General features: G+C 38.3%; 1 protein-coding gene across 1 annotated transcript; it reads right to left on the minus strand.

Annotated features, from left to right (window-relative positions):
• Positions 1 to 2,477: 2,477 nt before the first annotated feature.
• guf1 (GTP binding elongation factor GUF1) lies at positions 2,478 to 17,807 on the minus strand. The gene is made up of 17 exons (XM_033632642.2): positions 17,372 to 17,807; positions 15,105 to 15,216; positions 13,808 to 13,956; positions 13,376 to 13,456; positions 13,197 to 13,274; positions 13,018 to 13,101; positions 12,863 to 12,927; positions 12,567 to 12,770; positions 10,546 to 10,685; positions 10,119 to 10,242; positions 9,404 to 9,536; positions 6,667 to 6,810; positions 6,069 to 6,202; positions 4,582 to 4,683; positions 3,014 to 3,133; positions 2,814 to 2,850; positions 2,478 to 2,721 (listed from the first exon to the last, which is right to left on the minus strand). The coding sequence occupies exons 1-17, from the start codon at positions 17,555 to 17,557 to the stop codon at positions 2,587 to 2,589; spliced, it is 2,028 nt and encodes a 675-aa protein (XP_033488533.1). The 5' UTR covers positions 17,558 to 17,807; the 3' UTR covers positions 2,478 to 2,586.
• Positions 17,808 to 24,449: the final 6,642 nt, after the last annotated feature.

The raw sequence follows: 24,449 nt of genomic DNA on the forward strand, positions 1-24,449 counted from the left end.
TGTTCTCAGTCTCTTCTGGTCTTCGGGATTAAATATGTCTTTGTGGATTAGAAAAGAAATTAAGGTTAATTTTAATTTTAATTTATTAATTTACATTTACAAAGAGTGCATTCAAAGTGTCACTTACAGTGAGACACATTTGAAATCAGGATACATTTGTGGCCTGTGGTGTGCTGGCAGGCATCCACTTCCATTGCCTCAACTAGCACTGAAGTTCATAGACCTGCACAACCTGTTCTGATTGTACTCCTGCTTTCTCACGCAAGCAGTTTAAGCCCTCTATCATTCTGTATATTTTAGAATCATAACCAGCGCCGCAAGTCAGAGAGCAGGAAGTGGGTACGGGTCCATTGCCCCCCACCCACTTTACTCCCCTGGCCAACATTCGCTTTAAGTCGCAGATCACTGTATCACTGGAGTCATTGCATTGCAAGACTGTCTGTAGTTTCTTAATGTTACAGCCTGCAGCAGCACCTTTAGTCTGCTGGAGTGTGAGTGAATACACTGCGGAGTTAATGAAAATCTGTGAGTCTTCATGCAACATGTACAGTTTTATGCCCTGTTGTGCAAGTGTTGTTTGACTGTTTCTGAAGATTTATAAAGATAACCTCAAGTTTGTAAGTGTGTTAATAGCATCACCTTCGTGAAAATAATGACCTGAGACATAAATGATGACTAATGTAGTTCATGTTATTTAGTAACTACTCTTTCTTCCCGCTTTTTTCCCCTATTTATTTCTGTAAAGTTCACTTCAGACATTCAGATATAACAGTGACAACATAGATGATTTTAAGGACTTTAACTTTAGTGAGCACAACACGCAGCCAGGAATCAAACTAAAGAAGAAAAGGCACCATCTGGGTCGGGTGTGTCCTTGTCTCAGCCTGAGGCGTGATGACTCACCTGAATTAATCTGAATCTTTGTCTGTGCTCTGAGAAATTATAAACTTATAAACACAGAGTGTGGAGTTGCGACACGCTCGGAGGATTCAGGCAGATTTTGAACAGTCTAAAAGTGACTGGTTGAAACTTAAAGAAATTTGTTTGTGATGTGATTATACAGTGAACAGTAAGATGAATCGCTCCTATCTAATATCCAAGATCTTGAACAACAGTTTCACAATTTCTTTAACTGGTTTTATAGTAATGCACTGCATTACCCATAGATATTTCTTCACACTAACTTGGTTTGAGTTTAACAATTTTGGCTTGGGGGCCACAGACACCACAACTAGCAGCTCTGGGTATTACGAGGCTCCTGAAGTGCCATAGCTAATTGTGGTCCAGTGCAACTCACAACAGCATTACCCATCACGTTTTAGGGTGAAATCCGATTTACTATAGTCTTTACTATTTCAATGGTGCATTGGATCACAGCTCTGCCACGTTAAGAGGCAGAGCAGATAGCATCTCCACCTGTTGCACAATAACCTGGGTTCAATTCCCTGATCTGTGGAGCGAAGTTTTCTACCAGGTCCTGACAATTCACCAAGGAAGACAGAAGTTACACAGCTGCAGCAGCAGTTGTTACTGCACAGCAGACAGGAGGTTTCAGCTTGTTACACTGTGCAGTTCAGTAACCATACAACTTGGTTAAAGGTTAAAGGTTCAACTCCAGACTACTGCAGTGCAGTGCATTTCAAAATCTGCATTTCCAGCAATGCTCTGAAATACATTTCAGCTGTCGGCATTCACACTGCATTTTCTACAGGGAATGCATTTTCTAGTGTGATAACAATTCCATTTTCCATCACAAATCATCAACCAGTGAAGAGCTGGTTGGGATCAAGTGTTATGTTTATGACCACAGTCTGGTTTCCTGCGCCCGTGCAGCTGCAAGCGTGCGTAGGAATATTGTCAAACAATTCACTCAAAGTTTCAATATTCTGGAACACTGACACAAACTGATGACTCTCAAAGACTATTTCAAAGACCGATCTGAAGACTCAGGAACTCCAGCCCCATATCTTTGTCCCTGCCCCTCTCCTTTTAATCAGTCTGCAATGTCCGGAACCTCCATTATCACATCAGCATATTTAGAGTTGTAAATGTGAAATGTTTCCAAAGATACAAAGTTTTACTGAATACAGGGCTGATCAATGCTTTTTAATTTATCAGTTACGTTTGGCTACTTAATCATCCTGTCTATAAAATGTTCAAACTTGCTTATTTTGTCTGACAGTCAGAGAAGAAATGACCTAAATGGTATTTATCAGTTAATTTGTGTACTGACTGATGAACTGATATCAAAGGAGTTTCCACACTAAAACAGTGACACACTCAATCAAGAATGATGTATTATACTCTCTGAATATAAAATGAAGCTCAGCATACTTCTGTTCAGTATCTTAAAAAGCCAATTGTGTCATCATATGATTGGATATCACCGTCACAAAAAGAAGTGTGAATAAAGCATTTGGAGTTTTGGGGATAAATGAGAGCAATATTTTGAAAGTCACAGATCACAGGTACAACAGTTTGCAGCATTAATGGCCATTTTATTCAGAGAAAAATAAAGCAGGACTTTTCAATAATAAAGACCTGTTGCATATGATAATTACATTAATATACTAATATTATTGCAGTCTATTTCTCTTTCCTCTTCAGAACACTAATGAAGGCGTCTTTGGGAACTTCCACACTGCCGATACGCCGCATCTTCTTTTTACCCTCTGCCTGTTTCTTCAGTAGCTTCATCTTCCGTGTTATGTCCCCTCCATACTACCAAGACAAAAAATGTGTAGAATTCATAATGTTTGTGGTTCATTTGTAGACTCGGAAACTTTTAAAAGTTAACAAGAACCTTTACTTACACATTTAGCAAGAACATTCTTTCTGTACGCCTTAATTCTGAAAGAAGCAAACATTGTCACGTCACATTTTTAAGCCAAGTTACATCTATTCAACACATCTCCTACACAAATAAAATTCAAAGTGCTTTATATGTACGCTTTGTTCTGCTTCACATACCAGTTTGAAAAAGCATTTAGCTCACTGCTGATGTTGTACTTACGTTTCCCGTGCAATGACCTTAGTTCCAATAGATGCCTGTACAGCGATCTCAAACATCTGCCTTGGTATGGAGTCTTGGAGTCGCTCACACATGGCCTTACCTGTGCTGTACGCACGGTCTCTGGAATGAAAACCCACCAATCAGAACCAAGCAACTGTGAAACACAACTGCTCTGCTCTACAGCATTGTGTCAATGTGTCATCCCCAACAAATGCAGGTGGCTCATCAGCTAGCCTGGCTCTGTCCAAAGTTCAAAAATAAAAATAGCCATCTTGCTGAACACAGAAAACCACAACTTTTCCTTTTTACATTCCTGTTTGTGTTGGAAATAAATAAACAAAATAAAAGGTTTCAATTAGGTCCTGATCACACTGAGAGGTGTCACTACAAACACGTCACCTGCGAAACCATTACCAGCCATGTTTTATCTAGTGGTTTTTAGATGTGCATAAAAGTTAAAATATTCTTAACTTTGCAGTGCAAGGTTTTTGAATCACTCTACTCCTCACTATCACGCTTGGCTCAGACAGCCAATCAAATCAAGCAAGAGGAGGGATTTAATTCTGTTCTGATGCCAGGTAGATAAGGTAGGATCAATGGCAAATGCAGACTAAAGGGTGATATATTAACGGTATCTATTTATGATGAAGGTCACCCCATTTTATAAATACTAATCAGCAACCATATGGAGTTGTGTGACTCTCTATAGTGAGTATAATGCCATTTACTATGCTGATCAACGGGCTAACTAGTTGGCGTTGACACTACAGAAAATGTCATCAACTGCGTCCCAGACTATCTCTGCAGGTGGTTTGAGTGATCAGATCACACTGCATCTTGGTGGTTGTTTACACCTGCATTTAGCGCCGTCCACTCATGATCAGATCACCCAAGCTGCATGTTAACACCATATATAAACAGGCTCAAACACATGTAAATGGCTTCTCTGCTTCAGCTGCTCTGTAACATAATGATATTCTGCTCTGTGATTGGTGCATTGCACTTAAAGACTGAGGCAATAAAGCTGTGCCTGGCCTGGCTCCGAGGCTTACAGTATAAATGGTCAGAGTGTGTCCATCATTGGAAAAGCCTAGCGCCCTTTAATTACCAAAGTCTGAACTGGCTTTGGTAGTAATCACATTAAATATAGATCTGCTGTGCGTCATCACTTTTCACCTGTGACGTTACTCTATTGTCCTCGTCACAAATGGAATGAAGTCCCTCTCCAGTGTGTAAAGTCATTGTTACAGATGATGGCTGCCAAGAGGCCATTATTTTAATGTTATCCTGTGTGTTGAATTCATTTCATGCTCCACAGGATCAGAAGAATTACTATAGTAATGAAGGACTCTATAACCTTGAAATTATGTAAACTCATAAAAATCTGCCAGCAATAATAATGAAGCCACGGGAGGCTGCTGTGACAGAGAAAATTATAAGATTCTTTCAAGCAGCGTCAGAGTTGCACCTCCTGTGACAAGACAGGGACTGCTTACCCAAAATATTTTGGGGAAAATTGAACAACTTAAGAGCATCTGAAATGAGTCTGTATGTGAAACATGCAGTACCTGTGTACAATAGTGGTGAGTTCTTCCACAGGTTGCCCATTAAGCAGAAAATTCATCTTTATCAAATCAGCAGCCTCGTAGCCTGCGTTCTCATAGTCAAAGCTGCAGGAGATAAAATCACAGAAGGCTTTTAGAGTCAGACAACACTGATACAGTATTTCAGCAAAGACCTTTATCCAACCTTGTTAGATGTAAGACTCAAAGACAGATGCACAGGAGAGGGAAATAACTGAAGGCAAAAGAGTTCTTGGTTTGTGAGTGTTTTTATTTACTGGGTTCATTGACATTTTTTTTCCCCAAGAATGTAATTTATCCTTTGATCTGAATTCATCTGACATCTACAGTTTCAAATTGACTATAAAGCTATGAAAATATAATCTCTGGGAATTGCATACACTAGCATTTCAAGACTGCAAATAGATACCTTTCCACCACCTAAGTAAACACAAGCTCCACAATGCATATCTAAGCTACAGTTGGTAACTTTTATGAAAATAACTTTTTGTCATATTTGCTGAAACTCTCACTATATCCACACAGTATTACATGAAACACATAAACTCTAAAGACACATAAATCATATTCCTCTGCCTCCTTGTAGTAGTCCTAATGGTCTTTGCAAGAATCCTACGCCCCTGAACAAAACAACCAATCAAAGCCAAGGAGTCTCTGATGCAGCTGTCAATCATGTCAATCGTTCAAACTATTAAACTAGTGTACTGTAAGTTCAGCTGTAGCTGATTGGTTGTTTTTGTTCAGGCACACTGTATTCTTGCAAATGCCATTAGATGTACTACAACAAGAGGAGGGACATGATTATTTTCAGAGATTGTCCATCTCATGTACTACTATGTGAATAAAGCAAATATGCTGAAGAGTTGTTGTTTTCAAAGGAGCAGTGTGTAAGATTTAAGGGGATTTAGTGGCATCAAACAGTGTGGACTGCACATAGCAACCACCTAAAAGTTTTCCCCAGTTATAATTCCTCCTGTGTTCACTGTTCAGGAGGTTTCTACCAGGAGAGAAATTATCAGCAGTGGTCTCTTCCTCTCCAAAACAAACAGACCAGGTGATTTATGCCCGTAAAAATACTGAGTAAAGCAGTTTCACATGTTTTCGATGCTGCTTGTTGACGACGGGCTGCTGACTATGGTGGCCAAAGCAGAACTGCAAAAACGCAATCAGTCCTCGCTAAAGCCAGTGTTTGTTTTGTCCAATCTGGGCTACTGTAGAAACATGGTGGTGCCACAAGGCGGACTCCATGGAAGAGGACCCGCTCCATGTGTAGATATAAACAGCTCATTCTAAAATAACGAAAACACAACGATTCTTACTTTCAGGTGATTTCAAAATAAAGAAAACATACATTACATTAAAGTCCATTTCTGCCAATATATCCCCCTAAATCCTACACACTGGACCTTTAAGTGTTTTTCACTGACGGTGTACTAAATGTGTTTATATGTGTAGTACTTGCTGTGTTTTACCTGGCATATCCAGAGGACATTGATTTGAGAAGGTCATAGAAATCCACAACGATCTCATTTAAAGGGAAGAGATACTTCATCATCACACGCTGGTCGTCTATGTACACCATGTTCTTCTGGACCCCTCTGCGATTCTTAAAGAACAAAACAACATGAGATCATTTTTTGCATCATTTTACAATCTCAAAAATCCAAAGACTGATGTGGACACACATATCACAATGTGGAAAATCCCTTAACATGAAGTGTCATCAGTAATATAAACACATTTTCTAACATTTCTTGGCTCCCTTTATTCAAGTATTGTTTTGTCTTTGGCTCCTGACCAATTTGGAAAGAGTAAAAACTGAGGATGTACTCCAATATCTCCTGCCAAACTGCATTTTCCAAGAGGTTTGAGAATCAGAATGCTGACTCCCCATGTGAGTATTCAAAAAGAAAAAAGTCTACACTTGACATAGGATGTTTAAAAGACAGATTTATGTGTTAGAGGTAAATAAAATGAACCCTATTTAGATCATAAAGAACACATTCAGGTTAAATAGCACAGACCACTGTCTTTCAATCATTTCATTTGCACTTCAGAATTTCCTCTTACCAGGCAGAGTGTCATGATCTTGCCGGTGTAAGTGTCTGGAGCGAGGATGGTCCCCAGCACCATTGGCTCCAAATACTCTGACACAACTGATCTGTCTGGGAACTCAGCGGGGTTCACAATGGTTATTTCCTCACTGCCGTGTTCCTGCAAGGACAGCCAACGAGATTTTAACCTCCAAATAAAACTGGTTAAGGTCTTTCCAGAAGCTTTAATGGTTCTAAAGTAAACATCCATCTACAATAAAAATCACTCACACCTACGGGCTTGAAATAAGGCTGTAAAAAGTTACCTTTAGACCTTATACCTTTATAATCGTTCCATAAGTGTAAACTGTCTTAAGTTATCATTTACAGTCTTTGCATACTCCAAGTTGCTGCCAATGGGATGAGAAAGTGTTGTTTCCAAGGAAACTTAACTTACATACATCATGATTTCAAACCAGCTGTGATTTTGCCTTTGCAGCTGAAGATGTTATTTATCCTCTCAAACATTTCCCCTTACAGTGCGTATCTCCCGTAAGTAACTTTACTGCAATGTGCCATCAATACCAGCAGAGCCTCTATTTATTATTAACTTCCAAGAAAGTTAAAACTTTGAGAATATTCAAAAAATGTGAAAAGGGAGCACATCCCAAATTTCAAAGTAAAGGAGGAAACATTTCACCTGTTAAATTGGCTCACATCACAACAGGTATATGCATACACATTTTAGCACAGAGCCGTCATGAGAGCGCTTTAGGTAGACAGATTCAGTTCAGTAATACAGTATGTACAAAGGCAGGGTCAATACACAGCTGGGAGTTAGACCCAATAATTTAGGGACCAATCACATTTATTTTTCTGTGGTTCTAGATACCATTACATACAACATGAAGCTTCACAGAGCACTGTTTGTGGCTATCACTGATTCACTATTCAAACTGTACACTAGATGGCAATAAAGTGACATTTAAATAGACCATTCATTTTCCAGTATAGGATGATCTTAAAGGATGAACCTGCATCATTTAGTGGTCACATTCTAAGTTAGCGGGTTTCCAAAACTGACAGTCGTGACTTTGTGAGCATTTTAATCAGAAGTCATCATTAGGTCCATTTGGTGTCATGGTGTTGAGAGTGTACAGAATATCCAAAACATTTCTCTCTGGGCCACTTTCATATCCTCCTCTAATAGGCATTATGACTTTCTCAATCCCACAGCACTATAATGAAGAGGGTGAACCGTGATTTGCTTCAGAATAATGTTTTGGAATTACATCATCTATATTTCCTGTACGGACTGTAGTTCTGTGCTCTGATATCTGTTGCGGAAGGTGTCAATTGGTTTGTCCAACTTATGCTACACCACAAGGACACAGTAACAGGTAAATCAAATTAGGTCGACATGCAGCTGATAAATTCCTAAATGGGAATATTCCTCCCAGCGTGGGGATGATTAAATGATTTGTATTTGTCATATTGTTGCAGCAGGCACAGTTACCACATCTATACATGCCAGCTGTTGTCAGCCATGTGGTCTTGTTTTGAGTCATGACAGTGTTTTTAATTCTGGGTGCTCTCCTGAACAATCAAAGAGGTGGGGATTTACAGACGTCGTTAAAAGCTTGTTCCGCTCGAGGCACATGCCAGTGTCTCTTGAATGTCTCTTTTATTTGTGAAGCACAGTGACTATATTCAGGAGAAAAACAGGCCTGGCTTGGATTTTCTACTGAATATAATAATAGTGATTCACAAATAAAAGAGACTGATTAAAATTGAATTGAGCTGAAAATGAATGGAGTTTATTCAGATGTCTCCTGTTTGCCATCTAGTGTATGGCTGTAATAGTGAATCAATGCTGGCCTCAGACGGTGTTCTGTAAAGCTCCATATTGTGGGTCTAAATCAGATGTAACTGTACTTGTGATTGGTCCCTGTATCTTGAACCATGAGAAAGGAAACGTGACTGGTCCCTAAATAATTGTGTACTAACTGCCCTTGTATAGGGCTGGACAATATGGCTTAAAAATAATATCACGATATTTTTGGGCTATAAGGTGAAACACAAAACATATCTTGACAATTTTGAATTCTCCTCTCAACTACTGTAGACCACTAAAACACAACATTGTTAAATAAACTAAATTTATATTAAAGTTAAATAAAGTAGTTGCTGTTATAATTAGTTAAACAAAATATTGTTATGACTAAATAAGTTCAAGCGGAATCATTGTTGTTTTTATTTGAAGCAGCCGGGTTGCCTTGGCAGGAAGTGCCTTTAAACGTGACCATTTATTCACTATAAGGTGGAAACACACTAACAGCCCTCAAGTCCATACACTAAAAGTAATTGCAAGTCGTACTGGTACTTCATGGTAGCAAAAAATTGTTGCAGTCTAGAACCCTATTAATACAAAATCACACGTTTTGTCTGCTCACACTATCATTACGCTCATTAAGTTAAACTACCGTGGCGCAGTTAAACTTAATGATTTATTCACTTAAGCTGGAGATGAACAGCTTTCCAGATCATATATTATTAATATTTGCAAGTCACACTGGTGCTCCATGGTCGCAAAATGCGACTGAACAGTAGTTGTCTGAAGCCCTGCAGATGAGAAACACGCTTCGCCTGCTCACACATTATCACTCAGCAGACAGTTGTCTGTCTGGATGGAGGAGTGTGTGTGTGAGGCCAATCTTGTGGAGCCCACCTCTACTGTAAGAGCAGAAAATATACAAGCAGGAAGTGGCTCTTACCTTGATGAGTTTGGGTGAGGTGAGGATAGCCTTGTAGGGAACAGTGGGTGCTGTTACTATAACGGAGGCATTGTATTCCTGCTCCAGCCTCTGATTGAACACCTCCATGTGGAGAAGACCCAGGAAACCAAGTCTGCAGGGGCACAGAAAGGTGCACAGGTTCATTCAAGTTATAGAATTGATATCCATGCTTTTAATTTCAAAGAGCCTATTTGGAAAGAGTTCAACAGTGAGCAAGGCTTACTGCTATTCCAGCGCAGCTTCATACCTCAGAATGATTTAAATCAAAACCACTAATGCCATTAAATTCAAATTCTTCGTCTGGACTGATATGACCTGCAACATTAAATAAACTCACTTGGCTGACTAGTTTGGCAATGTACAGTATGTCCCAAATTAAGTTGTGTATTCCCTTATTTATTGTACCATATGATGTCCAAATGTGTGTAGGGACTCATGAAATAAGGTAAATCTTGCTACTTCCTTTGATTATAGTGTCTTTTTAAGCGAAAGCGCTTAACTTTTCTGCGACAGCAAATTACTTGAAAAATGTCCAAACTTTTTCAACTCCTGACGGGGTCAAAACTTTCATGGTCGCACTGCTTGGCGTCCACAATTTTGTTTTCATTCGTTGTCACATTATATGTAGTGACCCACTCCTCTGTTGTGTTATGAAAAGCCATTCTTCATTCTCATTCAGAAGAGTCGTCCTCACCTCCAGCCTGCTCCCAGGGCCAAACTGCTGTCTCTCTGCACTGTGACACTTGAGTCATTTAGGGTCAGCCTCTCAATGGCGCTTCGAAGGCCTGGGTATTCTGACTGGTCCATTGGATACATGCCTGAGGGACAGAAAACAAGAGACAGAGTGCACATCATCAGCAAAAAGGACTCTTTTCATTTATTGTGGAAAGTGCTGAGTGCACTTACTGTACCAGCTGAAGGGACACAACATGCACTGAAGGGGTTTTATGTTTGACTACATGCCCAATGATACAGGGATATTTAAAGACAGCCTCATGTACTGATCAATTATGTCAATACATTTTTTTTTCAATAGTGTCCTAAGTTCCAGTTGTTATTACAAATTTTCAGAGATATTTATTTGACAGCAAGAAGCAGCTATAGAGGAGAAAACCTCTTACCAGCAAAGACCATGGCTTTGGCAGGTTTAAAGCCTGGCAGAGCTTCCACCGGCTGCTCCTGGAGGTAGAGTGTGTCGCCAATCTGGGCCTCCCTCACATCCTTCATCCCTGCTATTATGTAGCCCACTTGGCCTGCAAACCTACACAGCAGTCGAGGAGAGTTACACTAATGCAACGTAAACAAGCATCTCAGTGGACAGTTGGATGAATGCTCAACAAATTCCAGTGTTTACCAACAGTGTGTGGACCAGTGCTTATTACTAATTAAACTGTACACATACAGCACAGCGGGCTGGCTTACTATTCAAAGACAGCTGCAGTAGGAAAAAAAAAATCAGATTTCAAACACTGGGCCTCTTGCAGGAAGAGACATACAAACAAATGTCCTCTTTTTTTTGTTTGTAACCATCATTTGTTCATATTTTGTTAGTACACATTGATTCTGGGATTTAATGTTTTCTTATTTCAGAACATTTTATAAGATGTAAAGAGCACTCTTACCCAGTTAAGAGAAAAACAACTCGCTTTTACAGTCCAAAAACTTTTGGTCAATGCAAGGAAAAATGAGTTTTAAATTTGAGGAACATAAAAAAATTCATGACTATCATATGACATAATAATAATCATAATAATAATAATCATAATCACATTTAGATTACTATTTTGTATGTGTTTGTATGTATGTTGTGGAGTAATTATATTGATCTGATTATGAAAATTTGTGTGTAAAGAAATGTTATTGGTCCACTTACCTCTTACAGTTACTATAATTTTTGTTACTCTGCATCCCTCTGTGAAGTACTGTACTTAAGTACAAATCTGAGGTACCTGAACTTTCCATGAGTAATACTATCTCATGCCACTTTCTACTTCTACTCCACTACACTTCGGATAAACATTGTAATTTTTACTCCACCACATTTATTTGATAACTGTAGTTACTAGTTACTTCACAAATTAAGATTCTTGCATACAAACTGTATAAAAACATGCAGCCAAAACAATTAATCGATAGATCAGAAAATTAATTGGCAACTATTTTGATAATTGCTTAAGTCATTTTTCATTCAAAAACATTTCATGGTTTCAGCTTCTCAAATATAAAGACTTGCTGCTTCTCCTAAGTATTTTGAACTGATAAAACTAATTTAATATTTTCTGCATCGAGTACTTTTACTTTTAAAAATTAAATACATTTTTCCTGATTTTACTTACATACTTTATCTTAAGTAACATTTTCAATGCAGGACTCTTATTACTAAACAGAGTATTTTACAGTGTGGTATTAGTACTTTTACTTAAGTAAAGAATCTGAATACTTCCTCCAACAGTGCTGCTGATGTGGCATTTACAGCATCACAAATGTTTGGCCATCCCGGGGTTTTTGAATTTACTGTAACACCAGCACTTAAAAAAATCACGCCTCTTAAGTTTATTTAACAGTACGTTGATTTCACTTCTTTCACATTCTTTTTCTTGATATAGCCTTTTTTGGTAGCATCTGGTGCCAGAGTATTTGAACACGGCACAACACCTGCCTTAGTATTATGTTTAGGGGGTGTTACCTATGCTAATAGGTTGCTTATGATCAAGTGCGATTCATTGTTTGGCACACATGTCTAAGAGCAGATTTGGATGGTTCTGAACTTTTAGGTCCATTGCAGTGCAAGACAAATTTTGAATAATACAGAATCTTAATGAACCTATGCTAAATTTCACTATGAATCTAGCACAGCAAAAACGGCATCCTTTTTTTAATCATTAATATACTTTAAAATCATCACAGCATAGCAGAACAACACTTTCTTTCATACTGTGTCTTCAGCTCTCAACAACCTTCAACAGATATATGAGACAGTTCCTTTTATCTACATAGACGCTACATAGATGATCCAATCAGAGGACCAGAGAATCAACTGGTGCATAAAACACCATGTTTCAGCTCTGACCCCAGTATCAGCAGTGCTGGATGAGAAAACAAGTAAGAGAAATGACACGAGAGGAGAAAGTACGGCACGTACAGTTTCTGTGTTGGGTGCTCATCTGGCCGGAGAAGCCCCAGCTCATTGACATCGTAGGTTTTGCCGAGATGTGCCGACACGATCTTGTCCCCTTTCCGGACCCGACCTCCAAACACAGCGATGTTGGCCACCACTCCTCTGTAGTGGTCGAAATTGGAGTCAAACACTAGGGCTCTAAAGGGGTCATTAGTACTCGCAGCCGGCCTGAGAATACAAGTACAAAAAAAAAAAAACCTTCACTTTTATGCATCAAACATGATTTAATGTGAGAAATGAAACCAAATGAACCTCCTTACGGTGGGATTCTGTTCACAACTGCTTGGAGAACCTTTTCTACATTTGTTCCAATTTTAGCTGAAATCTGAAAAAAATGAAATCACAAATTAAGAGAAAGTTTATCAGATAAGCGATACTGAAAACTAAAAGGCAGCTGACATAAGCTCCAACTCACCCTAATGCATTCTTCACGTGGAATATCGAACACCTTTTCAATCTGTGACTCCACTCTCTCTGGATCCGCATTTTTTAAATCAATCTGAGGGAGAAATGTCAAATTAGAAAGGCATGCTGAATGGCAGTCAGGTAGAAAAATAATGTGATTAAACTTAAGACATGTCGGTCTCAGTGTACCTTGTTGATGACAGGGATGATTGCCAGCTGAGCTTCAAAAGCCAGGTAGAAGTTGGCCACTGTCTGCGCTTGAATCCCCTTTACAGGAAATGCGAAATATTAACAACTGCATCACACTCACCATGTACTTCCACAACAACTCACTGTGAAAACTGGGGGCAACGAATCTGTTTTTGTACCTGATTGGCATCAACGATCAACAGGACACCTTGGCATGCAGAAATCGATCGAGACACTTCATAACTGAAGTCGACGTGACCCTGCAGAGAGGGAAAGATTTAAAAAACTGTTAGACAGGACACTGACAGTTGAATTGTAGACCTATTTTCACACTGAACGGATGGGTTTTTTGGCTTTAGTGCGAGAGTGGAATTAATATTTTGGATGATAGACATGAAACACTGTCTACTGTCATAGCTTCATAGGAGTCTGGACAGACATGTAAAGTGTAACTTGACTGACTGGCAGAGCCATACAACTGCACAGCAATAATTCTAGTTGACTGTGATTTCAGTTATGATGGGGAAACACATAAAATCTGCCACAGTGATGAGAAGACAAAGCAAACATGAGCGTCTTCCTGACATGATCACACCCAGCAGAGCACTTACCGGGGTGTCGATGAGGTTCAGGAGGTACTGCTGTCCCTGGTGGCTGTAAAACAGTGAAGCTGTCTGGGCCTTCACCGTTATCCCTCTCTCTCGCTCCACCTGAAGCTTGTCCAGCACCTGCTTGTTCTTCTCTGTCTTTGCTATGGCACCTGTTTGTCAGTGACACCCATTAGTAACACAGTGGGTTCATTGTAATAATTTCATTAACAGCTGATATATGAGTAACTCATATATCAGCTGTTAATATATGAGTAACTCAGTGTGCTCTGTCTGAACCTAAATGGTGACCCAATCATTGACACTGTGAGTGTGAGTGAGTGAGAGAGGAGAGAGATGCAAGCTCTTATAATCATGTCATTAACAACCATATAAATAGCCACACAGATCACAGTGCCACTAATTAATGCAGGGAGCCTACAATCCAATTACTGATCCTGATACATTAGATTTTCACATTACCATACCATACCATCAGTATGTGTTCAGACCTAAACCCAAATGTATTCTCTTGCTTAAACCTGTTTGAGATTATCATAAATCTTCATGAAAAATGTTGATTACACCTACCATACACTTTTAAAAGACTAAAAATCTGCACCCTCTCACATCTAAAGACAATGTAGATTATTAGTCACACACTGTAAGATTTTGCAAAGACTGGGGGTGTTGCAGGGTCACTATTTGCAAGACTACAACTAGATCCTTTTCAGATTATTTCCCATCCTGCTCCTGGTGGAAAATGTTATGGCAGACTCCCTTAAACATATATGAAACATTAACAATTCCTCACGTGTCTATAAAAACTCATAACTCCATAAAGATAAACTGTATTGGTGTTCAAACATTTCATTTTGGATTATGTCGCCTCAGATTGCTACCAGCCTCTGTTGTTTCGCCGCGCTATTTTAGTGGGAGGGGACTGAGCTGCGAACAGTGTCTAAAATTAAGATTTCTCACTAAGATAAGTACTGGTTGGTGGATCAGATACATACTGAATTAAACACTCTTGTTTACTCCACAACTCTACCAATTTCTCCTCCTTTTCCACAGTGCAAGTGACCTGAGTTTTGTTAACATTCTTACGCCTCCCTCGGCTCCCCTCCATGTTTACTGTCTACCTGGTTTCCTGTTTGGTGCTGCAGTGTCATTGAAATGCAGTATTGGGGTAAAACTTTTATGACTTTATTTCAATATTGGAAATTTATCTGCGATGGTGAAATCACTTGAACAGTCGTTTGGTGTAGGACTAGCATAAGGGGGGAATAAAGCTGATGTGCAGTGTGATGAGGAAACATACCTGTCATCTCCAACAGCCTGTCCGCCAGAGTGCTTTTCCCATGGTCAATATGAGCAATGATGCAAAAATTTCTGATTCTCTCCACAGGGAACTTTGACAGGTCAATAGTGTCCTTAAAAGCAAAAGGAGAGAAGCCTGCAAATTACTATGACAGTCACCCAACAACTGCTGATTGTTACAGTAACCCAGCTTTAAGAAATAGCAGTATTTGGATGGATCAGTAATTATGTTCATATCTGTGCAGAACCACAAGTGGAGAAAATTTATGAATTTGGGTTTCTCAGCACTTCTTAAATGTTAAGTTTAGGTGTACTAGGGCAAAGGTAACACTTGGCACATCTATTAAAAAAGGACAGGTGCGTTGGAGAGAGAAGACCAAAAAGTTGCAAAAGGACTCCCGCACACTGTCTAACTCACATTAAATAATTTATTTACGATGTTTCGGTACTAGACCTTCATCAGGCAAAAAACCCGGTTTAGGTGTACTCTCAGCAGCAGTAGTGGAGGAAGTATTCACATTCTTAACTTAGGTACAAGTGCTGGTACCACACTGTAAACATGCTCTGTTACTACTAAAAGTCCTGCATTAAAAATGTTACTTAAGTAAAAGTATTTAAGTACAATCAGGAAAATGGATTTCAGTTTTAAAAGTAAAAGTACTCAATGCAGAGAAAATGTAATCAGTTTAATCAATTCACAATAATTAGGAAAAGCAGCAAGTCCAACCACGAAATGTTTTTGAATGAAAAATGACTTAAAGGCTTATCAAAATAGTTGCCAATTAATTTTCTACTCAATAATTTATCCTTTCAGCTGCACTTGCATATTTTCCTACAATTTGTATGCAAAAATCTAAATTTGTAAAGTAACTAGAAATTAAAATAATTAGTTATAAGTTATTAAATAATTTCAATGGAGTAAAAAGTAAAATATTTCCCTGTATGGTGGAGTAGGAAAGGGCATAAGGTTAAAATACTCAAGTAATGTAAAAGTACCTCATATTTGAGTAATTGTAAATGTACTTTGTTCTTCTTCTGCCAAAGCTCAGCAGTGTGAGTATTCAGGTCCTTTACTAAACTAAAAGTAGTGTGATAAATACCACACTGTGAGAATACTCCACTAACAGTCCTGCATTCAAAACCTTACTTGTCATGTTATCAGCAAAATTTACTATAAAGGTCAAAAGTAAAAGTATTCATTTGGCAGAAAAATGGTAAGTAGTTTTCTTTAGCTTAAGTGGTAGAATGTTCTTAATCCACAAACACTTTATGCTTCCGTTTTTTGCATTTAAAATCACTGACTTTGAAGATACATGGTTTACACTGGACAAGAAGGGTACGACAAATTGTAACTTAGGCTGTCAGACAAATGTAGTGGAATAAAATGCACAATATTTGCCTGTGAGATGTAGCTGTGTGGGAATATAAAGCTGCATAAAATACATTTATTTATATAACCTTACCTTCTGTTTGCATTTTATCTTTTCCAGTATTCCTTATTTCACACCATTCATACTTTAAATCACCTTTTACAAAAAAAGTTAGTTGAACTGTAAGTCACATCTCACTTATGCACAATCTGTATTTGCATTAGGGGTAGGAATCACCAGTAGCCCCACCACCCCAATCTTAAGTTACAATACAATATTATTGCAGTTTTAAATGTGTTGCAATATGCTGAGTATTGTGATAACACATATTGTGATTTGTCACCCTTTTTTCAACTGCTAATTATGTCCTCAAAGGAAAACTTTGTCAAGATCTGTTTTATCTAATAAGATACATTTTTCAGTCTTCTCATCTCACTTCAGTCATTTTTATTACAGCAAACTGTAGCTAGTGGACTGAAAAAAAAGATTGTATTATTCTAGTAGACTACTGAAAGTGTAATTTGTATTTGTAATTTATACAATAAAAATACACTGAAACTTGGCCATACATATAATCAACATATATTATATATACACATATATTTTTCCCCCTCACCCCTAATTTGCATTGATATCTGTTCATTTATTTATCTTCACTTTTAATTCTGTATCATCCACAGTATAGTATTCATTGTTCTTGCACTGTTCTTACACTTATATCTAATCACTTTACATTGCAAATACCTGCACTGTCAACTATCTATCTATCTATCTATCTATCTATCTATCACAATAATGTGTTAGAGAATTATAAACGACAAGCTATTCACACAGACCTAATGTTTCCCAGTATTGCAGTTAAACCTGAACAGACTGTTGTCCTACATGTTGTCGTTACCTTGTCTGTTTGTGTGCTGACCATCCTGAAGCAGCTGGAGAACACGGGCAGCCTTTTCATCCAGCGGTGTCTTAACAGTGTGTAGGTCATGTTGTAGCTTTGTATTTTCCTTCTGTACACTTTGTACTGTAAAACCCGTCTTATTAGTGGTGTCTCACACCACCGTTTCACCAGAGACAGCGACATGTTTCCCTTAAGCTACCCAGTAATTTACCTTACAGCATGAAGGATAAATGACTGTTAGCTGGCGTTAGCTAACTAGCTAGCTAGCTGTGGAATACTGCTGCATTCACATTAATAACATGTAGACTATTGCCACATTAAGTCAGTGGACTGTCACGCGATGAAAAATACACCTAACGTTATCTCTAAAGTAAACAGTCCTGTAATAACCCCGGTACATGGATGGTAAGGGTGCAGACATTTTGGGTGACAGTTCACCGGCAAAGGCTTCTGGGTAATGTCGTTGATTTTTCGAACCAGAGATGATAAAAGCAACAAGATGACTCTCTACTGCAGCTTATATTTTTCCTCCATGCCGGTCTGAGCAAGCGAGTAATTTATCAATGCTCTCCCTCATTATGGCTTCTTCATAAACTGTGACACTGTCGCTCTGTAATGTATCAAAATGTTACTGTAATGCTAACGAGCTTTGCTAAGCTAACTGAACTGCTGTCAGTCATCTCTGTAGTGATTTATTTAAATGCTAATATGGCTAGACATTGCAACAGCCTGTGTGTAGTCAAAATATAGTTGTCTTTTTATTCGGTTAGGAGTCATTGACCTGAGGGACTACATTTGGAATAATATAATAATATAGGAGAAGCAAACTTTTGAAACAACACTTCAAAGCATCGTAGGAGAATGATATCTTGAGATGCTATTATCTTTGGAAGTGCCTGGACAGTCGGAAGTCCCGCCTACTCAACCTGTCAGATGGAGGATAAAAATGGATATCAGTTGCTATGACAACGAAGCTACCTCTTGCACAAGAATAGATTACTGCTTCTCTTCTTTGTGCAACCAGAGATAATAAGCCTCTATCAGCCCCAGTTTCTGCCTGTCATGTTTTTTTTTCATTCGAGATTTTTACACTGAGGATTGCATTTGAGTCACAGACTGAAGCATCTGTTTAAAGATAATACGCCATTCCTAAGTAACCTCACGGGTGATTCAACAACACCACCAACATGCAAGCCTCCTGTTTGAAGACATTCAGATTCCTCTATAGCAACTCTTATATAGCTTATTCTGAACAAAAAAGAAGACTGTTGATTCCTTTCCCACTCTTTTTCCTAAACCAAACAAAGATGGCAGCCAGAAAAGACTGCTTGTTTATGATTCAAGACAATGTGAATGTGTTATGGGAAAATATCAAATAATGTGTTGAGAAGGAATAATTATATGCACATCATGTAGGTGTGAGGTGATGAAAAAACAGCATAGGCTACATGAGGACAATTGACAAACAATTGACGATAAATTTTGATTGTCAGTTGTTTTACCATCTTGAATTGTTTTACCACCGAAAGTGCTTTTGGTGTTTGTTTTTTTAAATTATTATACTATAGATGATGTTAGCATTCCACATTGTGCGGACGTTAAAATTATGACTTGTTGCAAACATTGGGTTTTGATCTTGTTCTCTCACCTGAATGTTGCTATTCTATGCCAAGATGATGTGACCATGAAACATTTGAAAGACTTTTGATTTTAGTTATTTAACTTTAAACAACTTAAAATTCACAAACCTTGAAAGACATTTCATGCCTTTGTTTGTAGCTTCACATGCTTTGCACAGTGCACAGCTGCCAAAAAAGGCTGTTCTAAATCAAGTTTCCTGACAGAGACTTCGGTCCAAATCATGTTTATTGATTCCACATCTGTCCCTCTTGGACAAGGTATAGCTGTGACAGGGTAATTCTACAGGAGTGCACTGCTCCTGGTACTGCAATCAAATAAATCTAATTTAGATGTCTGATCTTTTGTCACTGTCCAATTTGAAACAGTAGCTTGAAACTACCACGGATTCTCTTGCACACTTAAATTCAACAGTTGAACTCAACTGTCTTGAAATCTGCTCAGACATGCAGTCTATGACTCATTTTTAAATGCTCCAATCTGACACTTTGAATAAATTGTAAATGATCTCCAATTATGAAGATTTCCAGACATGCATGTAAGCAGTCCTGCGAGACACCTCACATCCATCAGTATTGATTTCTGTCAGGCTGCAGCCTTTGAGTGGATGAACAGGGTCGGCTGTGGATTGAGGCGATGGAGCTCAGAGAAAAGGAGACCTCACACTGGGGTCTGTGCAGCGCAGCGCTTGAGTGGTGGAAAGATCAGGCCAGAAAATGAAACTTCAGCGAGCTTTGCATTACAGCTCAGTGCCACAGGGCTTTCTGTGGGTTTTACGGACACACTCATAATGATAGTCCCTGGCAGCGTTAAAGCATTGCTTGACAGCATCCTCTCCTGCTGAAGAGGGGCTGAGCTGCCTCACTCACGGTCCCATGATCTGACTGGGCTGTTGCGAATTCATGGGGTTATTTGTATTTTAAAGCTGGAACTTTTTGAACACTGTAAGTTTCATTACACTCGTGTTTTCTTAAATATTTTTTCACAACTGATTTATTGTTACCAACATATGAGTCAGCTGATAAGTAACGCCAAAAAAGTTTGTTTAGCCAAACTGATATGTTTAAGGGTCCCATATTATCCTCATTTTCAGTTTCATACTTTTATATTGGGTTTCTACTAAAACATGTATACATGCTTTAATGTTCAAAGTAGAATTACTGCCCTAATTGTATGTCAAGTTGCAGTTACAGTTTACATCCATGTCTTTTAAAAACCTGAATGCTTCACACACATCAATTCAGTATCTGAAAAAAATGTCTCCTCTCCTGTTCCTGAGTTATTACATCGAATAATGGCCCGAAAAGTGTTTTTGCAAGGACATTATGATGTCACAGTGAGGTTGATCTTTGAACTTTGGATATGATATGTCATTACTTCATCATTTTATCCTATTAGACATATGTGTGAAATCTTGTCATAATTAGTGTTGGAATTCGGCCAAAAACATGTTTTGTGAGGTCACAATGACTTGAGTCCAAGTGGACGTTTGTCCTACATTTGAGGACACTCCTTCAAAGCCTTCTTGAGTTATTGCTTTCACAAAATTGAGATGAATGCAAGGTCACAGTGACCTTGACATTTGACTTTAAAAATTCAATTAGTTCATTGTTAAATCCAAGTGGATGTTTGTGTCAAATTTGAAAAAATCCCTCAAATTGCTCTTGAGATATCACATTAATAAGAATGAGGCAGATGAGGTTACAGTGACTTTGACCTTTGGTCATCAAAACCTGATCAGTTCATAGCTGAGTCCAATTAAACATTTGTCTCTAATTAGATAAAAATTTCTTCAAGGTGTTCTTAAGATATCACATTTGGGAGAATGACAGACAAGTCCACAGTGACCTTGACCTTTGACTTACAATCACTAAAATCTAATCAGTTCAGCCTTGAATCCGAGTGGACATTTGTGCAAAATGTGAAGAAACTCCCTCAAGGCGTTCTTGAGATATCACGTACAGATAACCCAAAAACATAATGCTTCCTCCTCTTTAAGCCCCTCTCCCCTCTGCTCTGATTGGTCAGTGTTTCTGGGTCTTCCACCTATGTGCTCTTAGCATGTCTGCATTGTCATTGCAGCTGGGGAATGACTGTAACGGCAATGTAGCAGCAGTTTCTAACTTTACACAGTATAGTTGTGACATCACAACTTTACGGAAGGCCTGACAGCTAATTCAAAGGCAACGATTTCTTTACATGGTCTGTGAGCATTTCTCTGTTGATTCGGTGTTTCAGTACTATCACAGTGTTAATATTGCACGTATACCTGCTTTATAATTCAAAAAGACAAACCTGAGTTTTTAAAACGTGGGACAATAACTGCCAATATATCATTAGTGTATTTCAAATACTCTCAAATATCAGCTTCAAAAATCACAAGTCAGGCTCTAAGTCAAAAGCATGGCACAAACTAGATATAAAGAATTGAAATGATATGTGTTTTATTAGAAACTGTGCATCGAATCAAGCATCCACCTCGTGAACAATCATTTTATCTGGAATGTTTAAGATTTTATCAGGATGTTGGAGAAATTTTGAATTAAAAATAGTTTATATCCGACAACGTAGTTAATCAAAAAAGAAAATAAAAAGGTAGATTTCATCTTCATGCAAAGTTTGATTCAACAATCAAATAAAGTGAAATAAACTTCAAATGTGGATGTGAAGCAAAATCATATCACTTCATGAAAAATAGTAACACAGTAGAGTACCATATATGGCTACTGATATGGGGCTGATAATGATTGGTCTTTTTGATAAACAACGTCATGACAGTGATATGTTAGAGCATCCCTATCTCCTTCAAAATAGGTTTATACAGCACTTTATCTTTTCTCTTTTTTCTAAGCACAGAGCCACATGCTCTTAAAATACAATCATTGGTTGTCCCTGTTATTTTGTTGCGGATGTTACTGGATTACATGATGACTGTATATGGCTTCTGAGTTAGTCCAAAGTGTAAACCACAATCAATCTGCATACAAATATGACATGAAACTGCAAATCAAACCTTGGCTGTATCCTCTCACTTTAGGCCCATTACACAAAAGAATTGCTGGCAGAGGACTGTTACTATCATCCACACATGATTCACTGGAGTTCATATTGGCACAAAGCAGTCGTGTGTTTGCAGTCCTATCCCTTTCATATCTGTAATGAGTTCAAAATAGCTTATGGGATCATGAAATGTGTTGTGGATAGCCAGACACTGGATATGAATAATCACCTAAAACTGTTTGTGGCAGACGTGCTGATTAGTCCTGCCACATGATGCTCTAGCCTACGCCAAACAAATCCACACTATCCTCCAGAGTTACTACCTCCACAGGTAAGCCAATTAAAAGCTGTAATATACACATTTTTAACAAGGTTGCACATTTTCAAATGATTTTTATCTGAGGATTGAGTTTGTGAGCATTTAAACCATGCAGTAATAATTAACGTATGAATTTATTTGGATTTTGACCCTGCTAAATTAAATAAATATACAGTTTAAATAAAACTGTACAAAATAATTTGATAATTTTTTAAAATCCCTTATCAATATGTGTACACTAAGGTGAGAGGGGGTCACCGATAATTGCACACCTACAAAAATTGATCACCCAGCTCTGCACCTCAAAGTTGTTTTTTAGCCTCTTGTAGCTCATTGTTTTGGATTTAAATACCTACATTTACTGTATGCTTCAAACTGACTTACTCTTCTCAGTGCTACATGGCAGAAAGATAATATATTAGCTTAGCTGGCTTGTGAATAAAGTCAAACATCTAAAAGGCTAAAGTCCCACATGTTTACCTCAGGAGTTGATGGAAACCAAGAAGTGAGAGAATGCTGGACCTTCCAATGAAACGATAATGTGTTTGCTAATACATTAGTCAAAAACTTTCTGAGACAATACTTGGGCAGGGCTGTGTGTCTGTCAGCTTTGTATGGTGTTTTTCTGGCCTCTAGATGTCAAAAACAGATTATTGTTAGTGATGTTCACGTGACATTTCATAAACCATTGGTTGTATTTATTGACCCCCCGAGATGACACTCTTGGTGTAGAAAAAAAGGCTCAAGGAATGGCAATTCACTGTTCTTTCAATGCTTTGAACTGATAGTGCCATCTAGGGGGCTCAGAAAATAAAGAAAATGGTTCACATAGCTAAATTAACCCTTTGCTAAGCCCCTCCCCTTTGTGATAATCTGCTGTTGGAGCTAGCATGGAGCCCACACTGTAACTAACTGCACTTCCTGAAGAAATATCAAATTTTTGGAAAAATGTAAAAGCGATTTCAGAGAGAAGGAGACAGAGGCGTCTACAACATGCGCTTGAAGGATATATCCAGGATGACAAACTCACTAGGCAGCAAAAACAGGTTAAAAAGATAAAAATAGTTAGAAGCTAAAGCCGAACTATAGGCTACAGATCACAGTGTAAAAGTGAACCACCACATCACTCGCGATTGAGGCAGAAGACAATGAATATAAAGGGAAAATTCACTGATGTTAAACCAGCTATGTGTCATCACAGTGTGTGAAGATGAACGCTGTTTGGCCAAGACCTCTGCCGCCGGATGGGTGGGGAGCTCCAGGGGAAGCCAAACACCGTTCATCTGCACACACTGCGATGACGCACAGCTGGTTCAATACTGGCAAAGTTTCCCTGCTTCCCTTCACCAGTTCCTGTACAGCAGGGTAGGTCTTTATTCAGTGTTATAATCATTAAAAAGCAGAAGTGGCATGTGTATACATTCAGTAGGCTATACCTGTAGTACTTAGCTAGCTGGCTAACCCTACACTTTTCAGGGTTGGATTTTGGTTTTGGAACAGGGAAGAAATATATATCTCCATCCGATCTCTTCAGGCAAAGAGTTTCATTAATAAACGTGCCCCAGGCACAACATTTAGCTCAAAATCAATAAAACCAGCCTGAAAATGAAGGAAATCTGAAATGATTACATGTGAGTCAATGGAGCACAGCTGTGTTGTTGTTGGACCCTGGTCAGAGCTGGCCCGATGCTACGCTATGACTGGCCAGTCTGCGTAGGGGGCAGGACTTAGCGAAGGGTCAATTTGGCCATCAATGATAAATGCATTTGCAAACATATTAAATTGTGCATTATTTTAATTTCTATTGACTATCAAATCCCTCATACATCTATTACCTTCATAGATTTCCATTCTGTTATTAAGACAGATACTGCCAATAGTATTAAGATTAAGATAAAGATAGTATTAATCAAATTAAATACATTTACAAGCTTATTTTTTTTCAATCAACGTTTAAGTATTACAAATAGATATTTTTTTTGTAAACTGTCCACGCTAACAAAACATGACAGCATACATGTTTAAATATACCTTTCAAAGCTTTGTCTAATTCAGTAAGTTAACCATTCATTATTTAAGTGCTTATCATTTAACACCTAAACACAAACTTTGTGCCTC

Source organism: Epinephelus lanceolatus, chromosome 7, assembly GCF_041903045.1.
Source record: "Epinephelus lanceolatus isolate andai-2023 chromosome 7, ASM4190304v1, whole genome shotgun sequence".
Classification (NCBI taxonomy): Eukaryota; Metazoa; Chordata; class Actinopteri; order Perciformes; family Serranidae; genus Epinephelus; species Epinephelus lanceolatus.

What these genes read in the sequence shown, in the direction of transcription:
- guf1 (XM_033632642.2), bottom strand. Translation starts at nt 17,557, where the DNA reads ATGTCGCTGTCTCTGGTGAAACGGTGGTGTGAGACACCACTAATAAGA. An exon ending in TGATCGTTGATGCCAATCAG is followed by an intron (nt 13,275 to 13,375) that starts GTACAAAAACAG and finishes TTTCCTGTAAAG; the next exon opens with GGGATTCAAGCGCAGACAGT. An exon ending in TCATCCCTGTCATCAACAAG is followed by an intron (nt 13,102 to 13,196) that starts GTACACTGAGAC and finishes TTTCTCCCTCAG; the next exon opens with ATTGATTTAAAAAATGCGGA.